This window comes from Antechinus flavipes, chromosome X (assembly GCF_016432865.1).
Source record: "Antechinus flavipes isolate AdamAnt ecotype Samford, QLD, Australia chromosome X, AdamAnt_v2, whole genome shotgun sequence".
NCBI classification, from domain to species: domain Eukaryota; kingdom Metazoa; phylum Chordata; class Mammalia; order Dasyuromorphia; family Dasyuridae; genus Antechinus; species Antechinus flavipes.
The window spans coordinates 77,980,558-78,004,468 of NC_067404.1; the positions used below are offsets into that span (position 1 = coordinate 77,980,558).

Consider the following 23,911-nt stretch of genomic DNA (forward strand, 5'->3'; position numbering starts at 1 on the left):
GAGGGGGAAGGGAAAGGTGGTGGAAGAGGGGAAGGAAAAGGGAGGGGGAAGGGGAAGGTGGTGGAAGAGGGGAAGGAAAAGGGAGGGGGAAGGGAAAGATGGTGGAAGAGGGGAAGGAAAAGGGAGGGGGAAGGGAAAGATGGTGGAAGAGGGGAAGGAAAAGGGAGGGGGAAGGGAAAGATGGTGGAAAATGGAAGGAAGGAGGGGGAAGGGAGACAGGCTGGGATGAGGAAGAAACAGGGAGGGGACAGGGAAAGATGGTAGAAGAGGGGAAGGAGGAGGGGGGAAGGGAGATAGGTTGGGATGAGGAAGAAACAGGGAGGGGGCAAGGAAAGATGGTAGAAGAGGAGAAGGAGAAGGGAGGGAGAAGGGAAAGATGGTGGAAAAAACAGAAGGAGCAGGGAAGGGGAAGGAAAATAGGCTGGGATGAGGAAGAAACAGGGAGGGGGCAAGGAAAGATGGTGGAAGAGGGGAAGGAAAAGTGAGAGGGAAGGGAAAGATGGTGGAAGAGGGGAAGGAAAAGGGAGGGGGAAGGGAAAGATGGTGGAAGAGGGGAAGGAAAAGGGAGGGGGAAGGGAAAGATGGTGGAAGAGGGGAAGGAAAAGGAGGGGGAAGGGAAAGATGGTGGAAGAGGGGAAGGAAAAGGGAGGGGGAAGGGAAAGATGGTGGAAGAGGGGAAGGAAAAGGGAGGGGGAAGGGAAAGATGGTGGAAGAGGGGAAGGAAAAGAGAGAGGAGGAAGGAAGATCTGGGATTTTCTAGTGCAGGGAACCCCACCTCCCAATGCAGATTGACCCCTTTTCTGCAACTTTTCATCTGAGAGACTAAATTACCCCCTTTGGAATTTGAATCCAGGGCTTCCTGCAGATCACCAAAGGGAACAAAACCACTTTGGGAAGAATTCCATGACTATTTCAGGCCAAAGAAACATGTTTGGGCCAAATCAGCCCAATAATTTTCCCCATCATACATTTGTCTTCAAGTGAGCAAAAAGAGCTGTTTAGGATTTCCAGTGGGTTCCGATATCACCTTTGCTCAACTTTGGGCTTTTGTCCCATGTCTTCTGCCCCTCTTTAAGCAGATTCCTTTTGGGTCACTTGGATAGCGTGAGGGAAACAGCTGCTGAGGGATTCTAACATTGACCCTCAGAGAGAGTCTAACTTTGACCCTCAGGGGGAAGATTCTCTGGCCCAAAGCCTCAGGTGCTTTCTGATCTGTCTAGAGTGCACAGTGGTTCCTGAACAGTGCTCCCCCATAGGACTACTCAGGCAGTAGCCATGAAAGGTTCATGGTCAGCAGCGCAGTGAGGCTGGGCCTGGGCCTAAGCATCAACTCCCTACAAAGAACACAAGCATTTTTCAAAGCTTCTTTCGGGTTTGCCCCACAACAGGCAGTCGGCCTGTCCAGCAATACTGTGGGAGGAAATGACACCCACTCCGTTAAGTTGGAGTGGCCAAGGGGACCCAGACGGGCCCCAAACCATGGTTCCGACCAGGGCCAACAGCCCCTGTGAAGGGGATGACAAGCCCAGCAGAAATAGCTGCATTTTGTATTTCCCCCAATGGGAGTGACTAGGTCAACAAGCATCCTGGAGACTAATAAACTAAGCCCCCGATTCAAGTGGCCGGACCCTCTGTCCGCGCTTGGAGGGAGCAGGAAGGCTGCCTGAAGTCAGATTGCTTTCACAGCTCACTAAGTTAAGCTAGTGAGTATCATAAAATAACAATTGTGAAGCTAACCATTGAAATCTCCAGTCTCCTGCTTGATATCTTCATTTCTGTTGAACTCAATGACTCTCCGATCACCCTGTCCTTGGTTCCAGTTCTGCTGCTTCTGTTGGACCTTTATGTCATCTAGAAAGGGAAACACCAACATGGGTGAGGGCTTGGCCACTCCACACTGATCCTGCCTCCAGAATGAGGGTGGGAGACACTTCGAAAGTCCCAAAGAACAACAAATGTTATTCTACTGGTAAAAAAAAAAATCGTTAAAGGAAGGCTGTTGGGCCAATTGATGGCACTTGGCTTAAACAGGCTTGTACCTCAAGAGAAGCAGTATGGACATAAAGGTTATTGCAACTGTGATGAGCAGGGGGAGGGAGTAGGAGGAGGGGAGGAGATAAGTAGTCCAGAGCCATGAGTTCCTCTAAAGCACACCACCAGATGTTCACCAGCTGGCTCCACTTTATGTCAGTGGGCAGCAGTGCAGGAGTCCCCACAGGGCCTGGTCTCAGGGCATCCCACTGTCTTTACTCTCCCCAAACCCATTCACCTTCACTCCCCATCCCTATTTCAAAATAAACCAATAAAAATTAATTACCTTGGGTGTGATGAGTTTCTCTTCAAGAGGCCTTTTTTGAGATAAATGCCCCAAGTGGAGATAGACTCAACCTGGATTTCACCAGCTAACACCGCACTGGGCCATCCAGTTAAGAGAACAAGAGATCGCGAGCGAGGCCCCTGAGGAGAGGCAGAGGCTGCCGAGGGTTCTGGGAAGAAGCATGGAAGGCAAGGCCATGGTGTGCTATGAAACAATTTTGCTTGGACCCCCAGGTATCTGAAACATTCGAGATACTGGATGAAGGGTAAGAGGACTTGCCACTCAGTACCAGTTCTTACCATCTGTGTCCCCTTGAGCAGTAAGCCTCAGAGGCCTGGTCTATAAGACAAAGAGTTTGGACTAGAACCTCAGAGGTCCCTACGATCTCCCCATGTCGCCAAACATTGGTGAGTCTGCTTTCACTGAGCACATCCTGAGCATTTCTTGGGAAGCCCCTGCTCTATTGGACCCTTGGCAACCAAAACCATGGTTTGTAGCCTCTTAGAGAGTCCTGTTCTTTCCATTACCTAAAGTCGGACATTGTTACCCACACTTCCCGGCCCTTACCCTTTTGCCCAGCTACTGGATTCCACCCTCTCCAGCCCATTTCAACTCTTGAATCTCTACTCTATTGGGGGGGGGGTCCCTCATGAGATATCCTTTTGGACACCATAAAAAAAGCTCTCCCTTCCTTCTAGAAAAGTCTCTCTGAGGATTGTGGGAACTGAACGTGGATCACAACATAACATTCTCACTTTTTGTTGTTATTCACTTGCTTTTTCTTTTCTTTCTCATTTTCTTCCCTTTTTGTTCTGATTTTTCTTGTGCAGCAAGAGAATTGGATAAATATGTTTACAAATATTGGATTTAACATATTTTAACCTGTCTAACATATATTGGACTGCTTCCATCTGGGGAGGGGGTGGGGGAAGGAGGGGAAAATCTGAAACTCAAGGCCATGCAAGGGGCAATGTTGAAAAATTATCCGTGTGCTTATGTTTTGGAAATATAAAGCTTTAAAAAGAAAAAAAAAAGTCTCTGCCCCACCCTACCCCAATGCTAGGGACTGGGAAGGGCTTGCCATGCCCCTAAGGCCAGGGAGGATCCTATTTTCACATGTAGAATCCAAGAAGGTGCAGGAGGTGCTCAGACTCTCATACCATCCTTAGGTGCACCTCTCTGGGCCTGCATTTCCTCCCCTGTAAAATGAATAATTTGTACTAAATGAATTCTAGCTCTAAGTCTATTAACCCACCACCCAGCAAACCCAATTAAGCCTTCCTTAATTCTTTTCCTTTTTCGTCTGACCAGAGTTAGTAGCAGTGTGGGCCTGGCCGTGCCCTGGATGGATGCCTCAGGCTGGCACATCATCCTATCAGATCATCTTATCTGTTTGGACCTCAGTTTACCCACCTGTAAGAGAGGCTGATATCACCTCATTGAGTGGTTGCAAGGAGAGTGCTAAGACAGGTGAGTGATCAGTACATTTCGGGCCCCCTCCGCTACCCCTAGGCCAAAAGCTGGCAGAAAGGAAAAACAGTGGCAGGCCAGCAAAAAGAACGGGGTGCCCGTGAGAAAAGGGAGACTGCCTCCAGCTCGTGCAAACCCACTTTCAGACAAAGACCAACTGTCCTGCTCCACATCGAACAGATGCAAATGCCTTTCCTATGAGTCGGACATTTTGGCAATTCCCCGCAGTTGGTCTAGGGCAGGGAGGGCACCGGTGCCAGCTGGCCCGTCTCCTACTCCCGATGAGGCGAGCAACAAACAACCAGCTGGGCTTGAGCCTTCTTTTGGCTTTCTGCTCGATACGCTGGGTCAGAAAGGGCAGGAGCCCCAACAACAACAATACAGACAGTGCAAACCATTGGATGCCTGCGGGAGAGGCCCGACACCACCCTCTGATGGGAAGGAAGGTGACCATGTGACACGGGGGCTGGGATTCCAGGCCTACTGTTGACACTTCTTGTGTGACTCTGGGCCAGTCCCTTAATGATCCTGGCTATCAGTTTCCCCGGCCAGCATTTGAAATTCCTCCTAGCTCTAGAACCATGAGCCTCTTCTCCACAAGCACCTCTGGCCTCAGTCATAGGATCGAAAGTAAAATAAGCGAGCGGCAGGATGGACCGAGGCTGGTTCCTCTGCTGGCCATCTTTGCTTTCTGGCCTAGTTCTCAGGTGACTCTTTCCTTAGCCATGTAAATGTCTTTTGAACTGGGTTTTCAGGACAGAACCCTGGACACTGAAACAGCTTGAACTGGCTAGCAAAAACTTTCTGGTAGCTTCCCACTTTTAGCATGTTTGTTGTGCAATTGGATTCTGGGACAGCTGAGAGGTTAGTGCTGGGGACAGAGGGAGAAGTACTCAGAAGGCAGGAAAACCAGCAGTCCACATGATGGCAACAAGTTGACTTCTCAGCCTGCGATGCAAGGAAACCCAAGTGTTGTTGAAAATTGGGAAGAGAGCAACAGCAGAGTCTCTCAGGCCTGGAATGGGGCTCCCCACCTAAGCAGTCACTACACCTAAATTTGCAATCTGGGAGAGAGCGGCAGCAGGCCCGAAGGGAGGGCTCTCCTAAGCGAGCAGTAGTTTCAGCTAGCTGCCATCTCAACGTGGACGATATCAGATTGTTGCAGCACTTTGGCTGGTTTGGCCAAAGTGTTCTTATGTGCCTTAAAAACATTTTGGACAGGGGGTTTGGAAGGGACATATTAGGAAATAAATCAATGTATTTGAGGGGGAAAAAAGAAGAGGGACTGGTTATTTAGGGAGAGGGGGAATTATCAGGTGAAAAACCTACGTGCCTCGTGGCTAATGTTACTAGATCTGAAAAAAAGGTCGCTCCAGAAAGGCAGAGCCAAGAAAACTTGTGAAATATGGCCCCATATGTCTAGCTTCCAAAGGCTCTGGTCTCTGTAGTTCTGTACCCTTATTTCATTATATGTCTAAGGAAATCGTTTTGTTATTTATACATTTGTAACTGCATATGCTAGCCCTCTTCTTTATTCTGGAGAACACAAAGGAACCATTAGCACTTCACAATAACATACACACACATGTATACACTTGTACATGATTATATGAAGGCCTGTGGTTGGACGTGGGAGGTTTATGCCCTCTCTCGTATGGAAACTGAGTTCATATTTTAAATATAAAATCCCCAGTGCAAAAAAAAAAAATCAGCCAGTTTTCCTATTATTTGCTTGAGTAGTGCTTCTTCTATGCTCATCACTCGCCATTCAGCTGGCCCAGAATTCAATTGTACAACAAACACGATCAAAATGGAAAGCCACCGGCGAGAAAACAGAATTTTCCCATCCAGTTAAAAGTGTTTCCTATAGATCTCTTTGAGGCCTTTGATTCATCATTTGCTTGCTTTTTTGTTTTCTCATTTTTTCCCCTTTTTGATCTGATTTTCCTTGCACCGCATGATAAATGTAGAACTAGGTATAGGAGAACTACACATGTATTCTCTCAAATGATGAATTCTCTTTCCTTTCCACCTTTCTGTGTGAAAAGCATTAGTCAATGATGCTGTCTCAGTAGCACGACATATCAGCAATCTCCTTAACATAACCAATCCTGCATCGGTCTCAAGGCCGATTTCAATCCATCCCTGCTTCCTGACCCCGTGCCATTTTTGCCTCTATTTATATCATACATTCTCCCCAAAGGAACCACCCACTGAGCTGCAGGCCTCCCTTAAGATTTTTTGGGTGGGCTTTTTTATTTGTATTTCACAGGTTGCCAGTAAGGTTCTTCGCTCTTGTCACATGATCAGCCCATTCTCTTTTCCATCTATACCGAAAAACCTTCCGGGGCTAGGACTTCGATTTTCATAGGAGGCAGTGTGCCATTGAGAATAGAATACTGAGCCTGGAATCGGGAAGATCCATAGCTTAGCACAACACATAGCAGACATTTAATGGATGTTTGTTGGCTGACTTACTTAGGTCATAGATTTTTAAAAAAATTTTTAGTAATAGCTTTTCATTTTCTAAATTCATGCAAAGATAATTGTCACCATTCACCCTTGTAAAATCTTGTGTTCCAACTTTTTCTCCCTCCCTTTCCCCCCTCCCCTAGACGGCAAGCAAGCCAATATATTAAACACATACAATTCTAAACATACTTCCACATTTATTATGCTGCACAAGAGAAACAATATCAAAAAGGAAAAAAAAATGAGAAAGATAAAAAACAACAATACAAAAAGTGAGAAGGTTATATTGTGACCCACACTTGGTTCCCACAGGCCTCTCTCTGGGTACAGATGACTCTCTCCATCACAAGACCCTTGGAAATGGTCTGAATCACCTCTCTGCTGATGAGAATTGAAGATCACAGATTTAGAACTGGAAAGATCACACAGAGATGGGACACGAATCTGGATCCTGAGATTCCAAAGTAAACCCTGCATTGCTATTTTGTCTCTGAAATTTTTTAGATGTGATCCTGAGCAAGTGATTTCTCTTTTATGTATTTCAGGTAATTCCATAAGACCCAGCTACTAGATTACAGATAGATTGTACGCTGTTTTAGTGGAGAGAGATTTCTACATTGAAGAAATCAGATCTTTATCCTATTCACACATTTATAGTAATAAATTCTTTAGTTTTACAGTCATTGTATTGTATAATTGGCAGCTAGATGGCACAGTGGATAGAGTGTAGGCCTAGAGTCAGGAAGACATCTTTCTGAGTTCAAATTCTGCCTCAGACTGAGCAAATCACTTAACCCTGTGTGCCTCAGTTTCCTCATCTATAAAATGAGTAGGAGAAAGAACGGACAAATCACCCCCACTATTTTTGCCAAGCAAACCCCAAATGGAGTCACAAAATCAGACATGTCTGAAAAACAGCATAGCAAAAATATTATGCAATATATATAAACGGCTATTGTTCTAAAGTGTCACATAAACTACAAGACAGTAATTAAGTTTTGATTGACTTTCGAATTCATTATTTGATAAAAACTGCTGGGATAATTGGAAATTAGTATGGCAGAAATTAGGCATGGACCCACACTTAACACCATATACCAAGATAAGATCAAAATGGGTCTATGACCTAGGCATAAAGAACGAGATTATAAATAAATTAGAGGAACATAGGATAGTTTATCTCTCAGACTTGTGGAGGAGAAAGAAATTTGTGACCAAAGATGAACTAGAGACCATTACTGATCACAAAATAGAAAATTTCGATTACATCAAATTAAAAAGCCTTTGTACAAATAAAACTAATGCAAACAAGATTAGAAGGGAAGCAACAAACTGGGAAAACATTTTCACAGTTAAAGGTCCTGATAAAGGCCTCATTTCCAAAATATATAGAGAACTGACTCAAATTTATAAGAAATCAAGCCATTCTCCAATTGATAAATGGTCAAAGGATATGAACAGACAATTTTCAGAGGATGAAATTGAAACTATTACCACTCATATGAAAGAGTGTTCCAAATCATTATTGATCAGAGAAATGCAAATTAAGACAACTCTGAGATACCACTACACACCTGTCAGATCGGCTAAGATGACAGGAAAAAATAATGATGAATGTTGGAGGGGATGCGGGAAAACTGGGACACTATTGCATTGTTGGTGGAGTTGTGAACGAATCCAACCATTCTGGAGAGCAATCTGGAATTATGCCCAAAAAATTATCAAATTGTGCATACCCTTTGATCCAGCAGTGTTTCTATTGGGCTTATATCCCAAAGAAATACTAAAGAAGGGAAAGGGACCTGTATGTGCCAAAATGTTTGTGGCAGCCCTGTTTGTAGTGGCTAGAAGCTGGAAAATGAATGGATGCCCATCAATTGAAGAATGGCTGGGGTAAATTGTGGTATATGAATGTTATGGAATATGATTGTTCTGTAAGAAATGACCAGCAGGATGAATACAGAGAGGACTGGCGAGACTTACATGAACTGATGCTGAGTGAAATGAGCAGAACCAGGAGATCATTATACACTTCGACAACGATATTGTATGAGGACATATTTTGATGGAAGGGGATTTCTTTGACAAAGAGATCTGAGTTTCAATTGATAAATGACGGACAAAAGCAGCTACACCCAAAGAAAGAACACTGGGAAACGAATGTGAACTATCTGCATTTTTGTTTTTCTTCCCGGGTTATTTATACCTTCTGAATCCAATTCTCCCTGTGCAACAAGAGAACTGTTCGGTTCTGCAAACATCTATTGTATCTAGGATATACTGCAACATATCCAACATATAAAGGACTGCTTGCCATCTAGGGAGGGGGTGGAGGGAGGGAGGGAAAAAAAATTGGAACAGAAACGAGTGTCAATATAAAGTAATTATTAAATAAAAATTAAAAAAAAATAAAATAAAATAAAATTAATTTGAGGATAAGTGCCACAAGCCAAAAAAAAAAAAAAAAAAAAAAGAAATTGTTGTTCCTGCAACTCATATTAGTGATCCTGTCTGCTGAGAGCCTCCTCCTTAGACCAGACGACCAGGATTGTCAGGTCAGTACAAAGTAATGAGTTTGTGGGATATGACCAGATTTCTTTTTCTTTTTCTTTCTTTCTTTTTTTGGGGGGAGGGCTAAGGCAATTGGGGTTAAGTGACTGGCCTTGCCCAGGATCACACAGCTAGGAAGTGTTAAGTGTCTGAGACCAGATTGGAACTCAGGTCCTCCTGGCTTCAGGGCTGGTGCTCTATCCACTGTGCCACCGAGCTGGCTCGGATAGGACCAGATTTTTAACCAAATCTGCCATTCCCTCCATGATCTATTCATACAAGCCTCACTCCCAACAACAAAGAAAAGTAGGGTAGCGAGCATTTCACCTGTCCCCAAACACTGCTAATCTCCTGTCTTTGTTCCTTGATACCTAACCTCGCTGTCCCAGCAAGACAGATCTGGTCTCGGGCTCAGCTCTTCTAGAACCCAGACACCAGCACTTGAGTTAAAGTGTCAATTGTGCCTGGAGTTAAGTGGGTGAGGTCATTTTTCACCTTGGAAGTGCTTTGGATTCAAAGGGGAAGGGTGGAAAGTGACCACCTTCTTTGGAATCCCTGGGGTTTCCCTATTCTAGAATCCTCCAAAATCCACACCGGGTCCTTTTTTGGCTAGAGTAACATATTATAAATCGATGAGTGTTCAGATTGAAGAACTGGCAGAAGGAGAAGAGAAACTCTCGCTCCCCACCTCAGATAACAGGAAACACAGAGCTGTGCCATGGGCTCAGTCACTTAGTCACCAAGCATGTGTTAAGTGCCTGTGTACCAGCCACCGAGGGCTAAGGTCTGGCCTAGAACACAGAGGCAAGACCGACCGAGACATTCCCCACTATCGAGGAGCTGAGCGTCTAAGAGATCGCAGAATGACCTCGGACCTGATGGACTTAGCAGTCAAAGTACAAAGCGGGCAAACTGAGGAATGATTTCTCATTGGCATTGGAGTCCAGTGTGGCTGGGTTTAGGAGTTCAGAAGGACTCTTTTCTTTATAAGGAAGGAGGCCAGCGGGATGGGGAAATGACTGGTAAAGAAATCCCAAAGCATCAATAAAATAAAAATAAGGAAAAGAAACAATGCAATGAAGTAAGTGGTCAACCTAGATGATCTTTAAGGCTCCTTGCAGCATACTATCCTATCAATCAATACTGAGAACTGAACTAAAATTTCTTCTGGGTCACCTAATTAATTCACCTTTAGCTCTATATTTCACCTCCCCCAAAATCTTGGTAACAGGGAAATCGGCCTTCTAAATGTCTCCGGAACAGATTGTTTCCCGCTCCCTCATCTGGTGGTTGTCACCTTAATCCTGGGCCTCCTCCCGCTGGCTTAATCTTCTCAAACTAGACTTTTTGTCATGCTAGTCTGCTGCTCCAGAACCTCAAATGGCTCTGGGATATCTAGATCAAATTTTTCTCCCTGGCATTCAAGGTTCTCCATTATCTGAGTGTCCATGTCTTCCTTTGGGGGGATCTTAGGACCCTGATATTTTGAGCTAGAAGGGACCTTCTACATCATCTATCCAAATGTCCCCATTTTACTACTGCAGAACTTCAGGCAGAGAGGTCAGCCTACCTACCCAGAGTCCTCCATGCAGGGAGACAGGAAAAGAGCAATGGGAAAGTTTCACTTGGTATTCTGCCTTCCAAATCTGGGGTTCTCCAACTTAGGCTCGTCCTACACTGACACTCCACACTCTTTGTATTATCCCAAGTGAGTTTCAGTCAGTCAGGTTGGTACCAGACATAATTCTATTCTCTGAGACTTCATACATGTTATTTTTTATTCTTTATTTTAGTTTTTCTCAGTACATACCAAGAAAATTTGTTGCATTCATTTTTACAAGGTTTTGAGTTCCAAATTTTTCTCCCTCCCTCCCCACTCAGTTTATACACAAGCTCTCATGTAAAAGACACACACATACATATCTACACATATACATATACATACATATAAATGTATGCATACACATATATAAATATATCCATACACACACACACACACACACACACACACATATATATATACATACACTTTATACATACACACACACACACACACACACACACACACACTTTATACATGTTATTCTTCCTTCCTGGAGTTCTTTGTCCCCTCCCAAATAATCCTTTTAAGGTAAATTCAAGCCCAATCCTATTTTTAAAAAACCAAAGAGACAGATATTTTCTAGCAGTTTGGAGAAAGGCTTCAACATCTAATATTTTTTCTAACCCTGTCCATCTGCTTTCATTTCCTTTTTTTTTTTAACTTTCTAATTTCCTTTCAAATAAAACAAAACAAGAAAAAAACTGGATTTTAATCCTTTTCTTTTGAAAAAAATAGTATTTTATTTTTCCAAATACATGCAAAAATAGTTTTCAACGTTCACCTTTGCAAAACCTTGTGTTTGACCCTGTTTCTTTTTTTTTCTTTTTAAAGTTTGTTATTTTCAAAACATACACCTAGTTTTCAACATTCACCCCTGCAAAACCTTGTTTAACCATGTTTCTAACGCTCACTCTGTACTAACTTTTAAGCAGATGATTCCACTAACATTTTTCCAGAGTGTCTTAATACAATCAACACTTCAAAGGAGAGAGTCTCCAAGATCCACTAAACTGTACTTCCCAGCTTCCACTTCTGAAAATTTGAAGTCCCTAAATTCTCTGCTCAAAGCCTCTTTTTCCGGCCTTCTTAACTTAAGCCCAAAGGACGGCTCTCTATACTTAGTGAACCTCAGCAATGCAAATCTTCACACATCAAACTTGTCTGTTCTTCAGTCTCAAGTATCATCTTCCCATGAGCTAAGTTACACATTGAGAGTTCTGAGTAACTTGGATGAAGTGAGAACACTTTCAAGAAGCCCTAGCTCACTTTGCAGTGGCAGCCTCTAGTTCTCATGTTTATTAAAATGTAGTACTTTGATCATTAATCTTTTCATTCTATATGCAGAGGCTCTGATTGGATCTAAATTAATTGCGTTACTTAGTCATGTATTTGTTGTTTCTGAACTTTTGTGCCTCAGGTTTTTAAAGGAAAAAAAAAACTGGAGTCTTAGGATAACATATTTTAGTTAGAGAAGCCTGTAACTGGCTTTGCTTGGATCTGAATTTATTTATTTATCCATGCATCCATCTATCAGTGTATCTATAACTATATTTCTCTATTTCTATCTATTTAGCCATCCACTTATTTATCTCTCTTTATCCATTTATTCATCTATCTATATTTATCTATCCATCTATATTTCTATCTTTGTCCATCTATCAATCTACATCTATCCATCTATCTGTATGTCTGTATTTATCTATCTATCTCTATCTATTTATCCATCTATATCTATATCTTTCTCCATGTATCTATCTCTATCCATCTATCTCTACCTAGCCATTTATGTATTTATCTGTTTCTATCTACCCATATATCTATGTATATCTCTGTACCTATTTATCTGTCTCTCTATATCTCTATCCATCTATGTATGTATGAATGTAGGTATCTATCTAACTTTATAATTTCTGGATTTCTGGGCCTTGGGTTCTTAAAGAAAAAAAAATGCTGGAATTATAAGATAACATACTTTAGTTAGAAAAGTCTGTAACTGGCTTTGCTTGGATCTAAATTCATTTATTTATCCATCCATCCATCTGTCCATCTTTCCATCTATCTATGTATCTATATCTATTTATCCAACTATCCATATGTATATATTCATCTATCTATATTTGTCCACCCATCTATCTCTCTATGTATCCATTTATTCATCAATCTATATCTATTTATTTATCCATCTATTTATCCATCTCTATGTATGTGTATGTATGTATGTATTTATCCATCTATTTAGATCTATACATTTCTCCAATATCTATATTTATTCACTTATCTATATCTACCACTTCATGTAAGTATCTATTTCTATTTATCCATCTATCTATGTATATCTATTTCTCTATATCTATTTATCCATCTATGTATGTATTTATCTATCTATTTCTTTATAGTTTCTGGATTTATGGGCCTTGGGTTCTTAAAGAAAAATGCTGGAGTTATAAGATAGCATATTTTAGTTAGAAAAGCCTGTAGCTGGCTTTGCTTGGATCTAAATTCATTTATTTATCTATCCATCCATCCATCCATCTTTCCATCTATCTATGTATCTATATTTATTTATATTTCTCTATCATATCTATTTAGCCATTCACCTATTTACCTCTCTTTATCCATTTATTCACCTATCTATATCTCTTTATATCCCCATCTATTTATCTATCTATCTATCTCTATCCATATATCTATCTCTATCTATGTATTTATTTATTTATCCATCTATTTAGATCTATACATTTCTCCATATATCTATATTTATTCACTTATCTATATCTACCATTTCATCTATGTATCTATTTCTATTTATCCATCTATCTATGTATATCTCTCTATATCTATTTATCCATCTATGTATGTATGTATCTATCTATTTTTTATAGTTTCTGGATTTGTGGGCCTTGGGTTCTTAAAGAAAGAAAAATGCTAGAATTATAAGATAGCATATTTTAGTTAGAAAAGCCTGTAACTGGCTTTACTTGGATCTAAATTCATTTATTTATCCATCTATCTATGTATCTACATTTATTTATATTTATCTATCTCTATCTATTTAGCCATCCACCTATTTATCTCTTTTTATTCATTTATTCACCTATCTATAGCTCTTTATTTCCCCATCTATTTATCTATCTCTATCCATATATCTATCTCTATCTATGTATTTATTTATTTATCCATCTATTTAAATCTATACATTTCTCCAGATATCTATATTTATTCATTTATCTATATCCACCTCTTCATCTATGTGTCTATTTCTACTTATCCATCTATCTATGTATATCTATCTCTCTATATCTCTTTATCCATTTATGTGTGTATGAATGCATGTATCTATTTCTTTATAGTTTCTGGATTTATGGGCCTTGGGTTCTTAAAGAAAAAAAAATGCTGGAATTATAAGATAGCATATTTTAGTTAGAAAAGCCTGTAACTGGCTTTGCTTGGATCTAAATTCATCTATTTATCCATCTATCTATGTATCTATATTTATTTATTTTTATCTATCTCTAGCCATCCACCTATTTATCTCTCTTTATCCATTTATTCATCTGTCCATATTTATCTATCCATCTATATTTCTATCTTTGTCCATCTATCAATCTACATCTATCCATCTATCTGTATGTCTGTATTTATCTATCTATCTCTATCTATTTATCCATCTATATCTATATCTTTCTCCATGTATCTATCTCTATCCATCTATCTCTACCTAGCCATTTATGTATTTATCTATTTCCATCTACCCATATATCTATGTATATCTCTATATCTATTTATCTATCTCTCTATATCTCTTTATCCATCTATGTATGTATGAATGTATGCATCTATGTAACTTTATAGTTTCTGGATTTGTGGGCCTTGGGTTCTTAAAGAAAAAAAATGCTGGAATTATAAGATAGCATATTTTAGTTAGAAAAGCCTGTAACTGGCTTTGCTTGGATCTAAATTCATTTATTTATCCATCCATGCATCCATCTTTCCATCTATCTATGCATCTATATCTATCCAACTATCCATATGTATATATTCATCTATCTATATTTATCCACCCATCTATCTCTCTATGTATCCATGTATTCATCAATCTATATCTATTTATTTATCCATCTATTTATCTATCTCTATGTATGTATGTATGTATTTATTTACACATTGATTTAGATCTATACATTTCTCCATATATCTATATTTATTCATCTCTGTCCACCTCTTCATCTATGTATCTATTTTAATTTATCCATCTATCTATGTATATCTATCTCTCTATATCTATTAATCCATCTATGTATGTATTTATCTATCTATTTCTTTATAGTTTCTGGATTTATGGGCCTTGGGTTCTTAAAGAAAAAAATGCTGGAATTATAAGATAGCATATTTTAGTTAGAAAAGCCTGTAACTGGCTTTGCTTGGATCTAAATTCATTTATTTATCCATCCATGCATCCATCTTTCCATCTATCTATGCATCTATATCTATCCAACTATCCATATGTATATATTCATCTATCTATATTTATCCACCCATCTATCTCTCTATGTATCCATGTATTCATCAATCTATATCTATTTATTTATCCATCTATTTATCTATCTCTATGTATGTATGTATGTATTTATTTACACATTGATTTAGATCTATACATTTCTCCATATATCTATATTTATTCATCTCTGTCCACCTCTTCATCTATGTATCTATTTTAATTTATCCATCTATCTATGTATATCTATCTCTCTATATCTATTAATCCATCTATGTATGTATTTATCTATCTATTTCTTTATAGTTTCTGGATTTATGGGCCTTGGGTTCTTAAAGAAAAAAATGCTGGAATTATAAGATAGCATATTTTAGTTAGAAAAGCCTGTAACTGGCTTTGCTTGGATCTAAATTCATTTATTTATCCATCCATGCATCCATCTTTCCATCTATCTATGCATCTATATCTATCCAACTATCCATATGTATATATTCATCTATCTATATTTATCCACCCATCTATCTCTCTATGTATCCATGTATTCATCAATCTATATCTATTTATTTATCCATCTATTTATCTATCTCTATGTATGTATGTATTTATTTATTTACACATTGATTTAGATCTATATATTTCTCCATATATCTATATTTATTCGTCTCTGTCCACCTCTTCATCTATGTATCTATTTTAATTTATCCATCTATCTATGTATATCTATCTCTCTATATCTATTAATCCATCTATGTATGTATTTATCTATCTATTTCTTTATAGTTTCTGGATTTATGGGCCTTGGGTTCTTAAAGAAAAAAATGCTGGAATTATAAGATAACATATTTTAGTTAGAAAACCCTGTAACTGGCTTTGCTTGGATCTAAATTCATTTATTTATCCATTTATCCATCGATCTTTCCATCTATCTATGTATCAATATCTATTTATCCAACTATCCATATGTATGTATTCATCTATCTATATTTATCCACCCATCTCTCTATGTATCCATTTATTCATCTATCTATATCTTCTTATTTATCTATATCTATCCACCTAACTATATATCTATTTATATGTATATATGTATTTATCTACATATGTGTGTATGTATTTATGTCTATTTGTCCATCCATCTCTATCTGTACATCTATCCATCTTTCAATATGTATGTATTCATCTATCTCTCTATAAAATATGTATTTATCTATCTGCCTATCTATCCATCTATCAATATATCTATATCTATGTATTTATCCCTCTATCTACATGTATATATATTTATCTAATCTATTTAGCCGTCCATCTAGTCATCCATCTATTTATCTCTATCCATTTATTCATGTATTTTCTTTCTCTATACATCCATCAATCTATCTATTTGTATGTATTTACCTATCTATCTGTATCTATTTATCCATCTATCTATATCTATATATTTTCCATGTATCTATCTCTACCTATCCGTCTATGTATTTATCTATTTTCATCTGTCTGCTATGTATATCTATCTTTCTATATCTATTTATCTATGTATGTATGTATCTATGTGCATTTATCTCTCTATAAAATATGTATTTATCTATCTTACCTATTTATCTATATCTATCCATCCATCTCTATCATCTATCAATATATCTATATCCATTTATCTATCTACATGTATCTATCTATATTTATCCATCTATTTATCTATCTCCATCCATCTATACTTATCCATCTATCTATATGTATATATGTATTTATTTATCCAGATATTTAGATCTATACATTTCTCCATGTATCTATATTTATTCATTTATCTGTACCTATTCATCTATGCATCTATTTCTATTTATCCATCTATGTCTATCTAGCTCTCTATATCTATTTATCCACTTATGTATATATGTATCTATCTCTTTATAGATTTTGGATTTGTGAGCCTTGGGTTCTTAAAGAAAAAAAAATCTTAAATTATAGGATAACATATTCTAGGTAGAAAAGCTGTAACCACCCATATCCCCATACCCACCTCTGTGGTATTACGAGAAGAGCTAGGCTCAAAGAAAAGGAATCGGCCCTTAATTATATAATGGACTCACATACGGAGCCTCTTATTTGAACTGACATCCCATACTTAGGATGTCAGGAGTGCTACAAAGGAAAAGCAAAGTTACACACAACACAAAACAAATTTCAATAAGATCAAATTTAAAATTAGAAAAAAAAATAAAGAACCCCACAGTGACTAAAAAAAAAAAAAAAAAAAAAATCAAACCTCTGCCTTTTATACCACTAACAGCTCAAAATGACCTCTGGAGAAAAAAAAAACTCGTGCCATTTGAACGGTTTCCAGAGCTAAGGGCCCTTTGTACTGGCCATTTTTAAAAGTGTAACGTTCAAAGCTTATGGATGCTATTTTAGATGCAACGACATTATTTTAAGTTCACAAACATTCCCTTTTATTCTGGTTCCTCTTTCTCAACATATTAGTATAGAAATAGCTTTAACATAATTATACATATATAATCTATATCAGATTGCTGGCTGTCTTGGAGAGGAGGGATGGGAGGGAGGCGAGACTGAAGGAGAAGAATTCAAATCAAAATCTTCTAAAAAGGAATGTTTAAAACGGTCTTCCATGCGGAAAAACACAATACTATGCAATTTACAAGACTCAAAACCATATATAGTCTTCCAAAATATCATTTTGAAATTCCCCAAATGAACCCTGACAGGAATCTTGGAGCATGGGGGGGGGGGGGTGTTCAGCCAGACCAAGCACTTGGATGGTAATTCCTCTGTAAAGCGCATAGGTCTTTTTTTTTTCCCCGGGGGGGGGGGGGCTGTCTCCCAAACACCTTTCCTTTGATCGGGCCCTTTCTTTTTCTCCCAAAGAGGTATACGTGGAAGATTGGGGTGGGTGGGATGGGAGGAAGGGCCTAGAAGAGCCCCAGAAAGTACCATCGCCTGGGCCCAGCCTCTCCTGATGTGGGGAGGAGAGAAAGGGAGGAGCATGGTCAGTAGCTACTGGTCAGTGGGTCGGAAGTCCCAGCAATCAGAGTGGCCGGCTGACCCTCCCCGCCCAGGATCTCTTCAGAAAATGGGAGGAAGGCTTCCCATAGGCTCTTTGTGAAAGGCTCTAGATGGGGATAGGCCACATGCTTCGGGCCGGGACCACTCACCCAGAGACTTGGTGACAATGCTGTAGCGGATCATCCTGATCGAAGCCAGCGTGTGTGCAGCTAGCGAGGCTGGCGATAGTGGTATCCGCACTGGTCTCTGTGCTACCGGCGCTTCCATCGCTTCCTCCCTAGCCACCGCTGCCTCCTCACTGGCCTTCATCTCCTCCGGCCCAGCAGGCGCTGCCCACGGTCCCTGAATCGAGAAGTTTGCGATTCTCCACGGAACTTGCAGGAATGGTGGAAGACGACCCCTCTCCGTGGTCTTCGGCTTCTTGGGCATCGTGGCCTTCTCTGCATCGGAGGTGGGGGCCTGGGCCTGTTGTGCTTTTCCCCTAAAGGAAGGGGAGGTGATGGCCGAGAACCTTCCTCCTCCTGCTGCCTTTGCTTTTGGTGCCTGCGCCACCATCTCCGCAGCCATCTCCTGTTCTTTTTCTGGGGTTTGGGCCTGGGCCGAGGCCGGTGTCGCCTTTTTTTGAGTGCCCGCTGAGGCAGCTGCCATCGTCTTCGAATTTCTTCCTCCAACTTGGAATCCGGAGCTTCGTGTGGCTCACAAACCACACGCCAAACCGTACGAAGAAAAAGTGTGCTGCGACCTCACCACATTTATAAGGTCTGCCTCTGGCCCCGCCCTTCTTTTTTCCACGAGCACTACGAGCTGTGGCCAATCCCACTCATCCTTCCGGCTCAAGGCCTAACTCTGACAGAAGTCGCCTGGAGAACTCTAGGGTATCCCAGCGAAGCCCATCCCCATTCCTGTGGGCTTTTCTGCCTGGTATTTCATTCCCCGGGCCTTTCCCACCGGGTCTTTGGCCCTCACGGGCTTGCAGACTGCCTGCCTGCCTGCCAAAGCCCTGGGAAAGGGAACCTTTCAGAGTTTCCCTCGGCACAAAGCTGTGCCAATCGTAAAGCCAAGAGATTTCTGGACAGGGTTACATAAAATCCTAACTGTGTGTGAAGAAGCAAAAGCAAACTCTCCTCAACGGCTATCTTGGCAAGCCTCCGACATGACAAGACAATAGAAAGACGAGCCTCCGAGCAACTGGATGCCAAATATTAGTGTTCCATGTAGCTTTCCAAAATATTAGTGTTCCATGTAGCTTTAAAAAATGCCTAGGGAAAGAATCCTGTATTTCACAGACCTACTTGAGAAACCTGGTCATGATCGGCAATTTGGCTGGAAACAAAGTTAGCTCCCCGGTTCTCACTCTTTGCCTCAATGAATTGAGCTCGATGATAAACAGAAAGGGGGAAAACAGCCTAGAATTTAATTCACCAGACATCGAGTGCCCACTCCTTAAACATAAAAAGTAGAAGCAAATGGGCTGTGAGGAGACTGTAGAAACTATTAAATTAGTGCAAAATAACTGGACTTGACTACATTACATGGCAAGATCAATTTGACAAAGATGAAAGAAATAGGAAAAAATATTGACGGCTAAGAGCAGAGATTGAAATATGGTATCCAAGTTGATATACGGAACTTGTGAAAAAAAATACCGGAGTAATCCTAGACCATAATGGATGAGAGAGAGAGAGAGAGAGAGAGAGAGAGAGACAGACTTTTGAAAAAAGGACATACTTGAAGATAAGCACTTGGAAAAAAATGTTCCAACCATATGACAACTTTCAGGTACAAAGTTAAAAGTAATGAAATGAGCTGATGAAGGGAAAGGAAGAGGGAGACTTGGATGTTGTAAAGAAACACTTGAAAATAAGCAATTTAAAAAAATGTTCCAACCAAATGACAATTTTCAGGGACAAAATTAAAAGTAATGAAATGAGCTGATGAAGGGAAAGGAAGAGGGAGACTTGGATGTTGTAAAGAAACACTTGAAAATGAGCAATTAAAAAAAATGTTCTAACCAAATGACAATTTTCAGGGACAAAATTAAAAATAACAAAAGGATGGGACAGAGGGAAAGGAAGAGGGAGACTTGGTTGTTGTAAGGAAGCATTTGAAAATAAGCATTTGAAAAAATGTTCCAACCATAGGACAACTTTTAGGTAAAAATTAAAAGTCATGAAAGGAGGGGACAGCGGGAAGGGAAGAGGGAGATTTGGATGTTATATACAAGAACCTGGAATTAAGCAATTTTTTAAAAAAGTTCCAACCATATGACAACTTTCAGGTACAAAGTTAAAAGTAATGAAATGAGCTGATGAAGGGAAAGGAAGGGGTAGACTTGGATGTTGTAAAGAAACACCTGAAAATAAGCAATTAAAAAAAATGTTCCAACCAAATGACAATTTTCAGAGACAAAATTAAAAGTAATGAAATAAGTTGATGAAGGGAAAGAAAGAGGGAGACTTGGTTATTGTAAGGAAGCATTTGAAAAAAAATGTTCCAACCATAGGACAACTTTCAGGTACAAAATTAAAAGTCATGAAAGGAGGGGACAGAGGGAAAGGAAGAGGAAAACTTGGTTGTTGTAAAGAAGCACTTGAAAATAATCAATTAAAAAATGTTCCAGACAATTCTCAGATGAAGAAATTGAAACTACCTCTAGCCATATGAAAATATGCTCCAAGTCATTATTACAGTGTTTCTACTGGGCTTATATCCCAAAGAAATCTTAAAGAAGGGAAAGGGACCTGTATGAGCCAAAATGTTTGTGGCGGCCCTGTTTGTAGTGGCTAGAAACTGGAAAATAAATGGATGGCCATCCATTGGAGAATGGCTGAATAAATTGTGGTATATGAATGTTATGGAATATTATTGTTCTGTAAGGAATGACCAGCAGGATGAATACAGAGAGGACTGGCGAGACTTACATGAACTGATGCTAAGTGAAATGAGCAGAACCAGGAGATTATTATATACCTCAACAATGATACAGTATAAAGATGTATTCTGATGGAAGTGGATTTCTTTGACAAAGAGATCTAACTCAGTTTCAATTGATCAATGATGGAAAGAAGCAGCTACACTCAAAGAAAGAACACTGGGAAATGAGTGTAAACTGTTTGCATTTTTGTTTTTCTTCCCGGGTTATTTTTTACCTTCTGAATCCAATTCTTCCTGTGCAACAAGAAAACTGTTTGGTTCTGCACACATATATTGTATCTAGGATATACTGTGCCATATTTAACATGTATAGGACTGCTTGCCATCTGGGGGAGGGGAAAAATCGGAACAGAAGTGAGTGCAAGGGATAATGTTGTACAAAAATTACCCAGGCATGGGTTCTGTCAATAAAAAGTTATAATTTAAAAAAAGAGACAGAAAAAAATGTTCCAACCATATGACAATGTTTTTTACATTTTTTACTATAGTTTTTTATTTAGAAGTTATATACATGGATGATTTTTCAGCATTGACAATTGCCAAACCTTTTGTTCCAGTTTTTCCCCTCCTTCCCCCCTCCCTCTCTCCCAGATGGCAGGTTGACCAATATATGTTAAATATGTTAAAGTATAAATTAAATGCAATATAAGAATACATGTCCAAACCGTTATTTTGCTGGACAAAAAGAGTTGGACTTTGAAATAGTGTACAATTAGCCTGTGAAGGAAATCAAAAATGCAGGCAGACAAAAATAGAGGGATTGGGAATTCTATGTAGTGGTTCACAATCATCTCCCAGAGTTCTTTTGCTGGGTGTAGTTGGTTCTGTTCATTCCTGCTCTATTGGAACTGATCTGGTTCCACATCCATCAGAATTGATCATCATATAGTACCATTGTTGAAGTCTATAATGATCTCCTGGTCCTGCTCATTTCACTCAGCATCAGTTCATGTAAGTCTCTCCAGTCCTCTCTGTATTCATCCTGCTGGTCATTCCTTACAGAACAATAATATTCCATAACATTCATATACCACAATTTACCCAACCATTCTCCAATTGATGGGCATCCATCCATTTACTTCTAGTCACTACAAAGAGGGCTGCCACAAACATTTTGGCACATACAGGTCCCTTTCCCTCCTTTAAGATCTCTTTGGCATATAAGCCCAGTAGAAACACTGCTGGATCAAAGAGTATGCACAGTTTGATAACTTTTTGAGCATAGTTCCAAATCGCTCTCCAGAATGACTGGATGTGTTCACAATTCCCCATCAACAACGTATCAGGGTCCCTGTTTTCCCACATCCCCTCCAACATTCTGCATTATCTTTCCCTGTCATTCTAGCCAATCTGACGGGTGTGTAGTGGTATCTCAGAGTTGCAGATGACAATTTTCAGGGACAAAATTTAAAGTAATGAAAAGAGGTGACAGAGGGAAAGACAGAGGGAAAGAAAGCCTTGGATGTTGTAAAGAAGCACTTGAAAATAAGCATTTGAAAAAATGTTCCAACTATATGACAACTTTTCGGTAAAAAATTAAAAGTAATGAAATGGGAGACAGAGGGAAAGGAAGAGAGAGACTTGGTTGTTATAAGGAAGCATTTGAAAATAAGCATTTGAAAAAAATGTTCCAACCATAGGACAACTTTTAGGTAAAAATTAAAAGTCATGAAAGTAGGGGATAGCCTGAAGGGAAGAGGGAGACTTGGATGTTATAAGGAAGCATTTGAAAAAAGTGTTCCAACCATATGACAACTTTCAGGTACAAAATTAAAAGTAATGAAAGGAGGGGGCAGAGGGAAAGGCAGAGGGAGCCTTAGTTGTTGTAAAGATGCACTTGAAAATAAGCATTTGAAAAAAATATTTCAACCATATGACAACTTTTAGATACAAAAATAAAAGTAATGAAATCAAGGGGCAGAGGGAAAGGCAGAGGGAGACTTGGATGCTGTAAAGAAGCACTTGAAATATTAAAATGTTAAATTGCAATATTTAAAAAGGTTCCAACAATATGACAACTTTCAGGTACAAAATTAAAAGTTATGAAAGGAGGGGACAGAGAGAAAGGAAGAGGGAGACTTGGTTGTTGGAGATTTGAACAATCTTTATGGATTTTTTTTATGGATACCTGACAGTAGACAATCAAAATTTACCATCAACCCCCTATCTAAATCATACCCATTGACCCAACAATTTAATCCCTAGAGATATAGATGCCTTGCAGGTTTTCTCAGGAAGCAAAGCAATGAAAGATCTGCAAATTCAAAACTTTTTAAATAGAATTATTGTTTATAATAACAAAGCCCAGGAAGAAATCTTAATATTTAACATTGATGGGAATGATTGAATAAGTTCCGAAAAAGTGAGTGGGAATGAACAAAGAACCCTGATGGAGACATCAAAAAGTGAAATTATTTGTGGGGTCAAAATTCATTTCCTTAAATTAAGTCTCAATTATATCTAAATGTGGTATGGCTGCCATAATAGTAAAATCTCCATGATTCATTTAATGAAATGAGGAACTAACAACATTCTGAAGCTTCCCCGATGCCTGCCCTGGTGACTTGTATATGGTTTGAATTTGTTATCTTGTGCTGAAAAGAGGCAGAAAAGAAACTACAGGCTGTGATTTCTCCTGTGTTTTCTCATCATTGCTCACATTGGGATAATCATTGGATTAGCGGAACTGTGTAGGGGACAGCCAGGCTGCCCTGCCTTTTGGTGCTCTCCTCTCTTGTCTGCTCTCCTAAAAAGTTTTTTAATGGAACATATAAGTTGATGATTCAGACTACTCTCTTTCTCTGGACCCTTGAGAAGTTAAGAATCATCCCTGTTCTATCCCCATCCTTTGCAGGGATTTCAGGTCTAAGCAAGCTTCATCTACTTTTTTTAGGACTGTTCTTATTTTTTTCTTGGCTTAAAGGACATTTGCCCAAAGCCTTCTTCTTGATAGAGATTGATTATTAGCTGCTTCGTGCTTTTATAAGCAACGGAGTTGACAAGAGCTTGGGACAACAGAGAGCTTGGACTTCTGGCTTTCAGCCTCCATAAA

At 39.4% G+C, this 23,911-nt stretch overlaps 1 protein-coding gene across 1 annotated transcript; it reads right to left on the reverse strand.

Annotated features, from left to right (window-relative positions):
- Nucleotides 1–757: 757 nt before the first annotated feature.
- LOC127542397 (uncharacterized) lies at nt 758–18,855 on the reverse strand. Its single transcript, XM_051967948.1, has 2 exons — nt 18,075–18,855; nt 758–1,851 (listed from the first exon to the last, which is right to left on the reverse strand). Exons 1-2 carry the CDS (start codon nt 18,571–18,573, stop codon nt 1,733–1,735), a joined length of 618 nt encoding a protein of 205 aa, XP_051823908.1. The 5' UTR covers nt 18,574–18,855; the 3' UTR covers nt 758–1,732.
- Nucleotides 18,856–23,911: the final 5,056 nt, after the last annotated feature.

Bases quoted from the DNA above. Each gene is read 5' to 3' on its own strand.
- LOC127542397 (XM_051967948.1), bottom strand. From the start codon at position 18,573: ATGGCAGCTGCCTCAGCGGGCACTCAAAAAAAGGCGACACCGGCCTCG. The intron at 1,852-18,074 runs GTGAGTGGTCCC...TTCCCTTTCTAG, and splicing joins CATTGTCACCAAGTCTCTGG to ATGACATAAAGGTCCAACAG.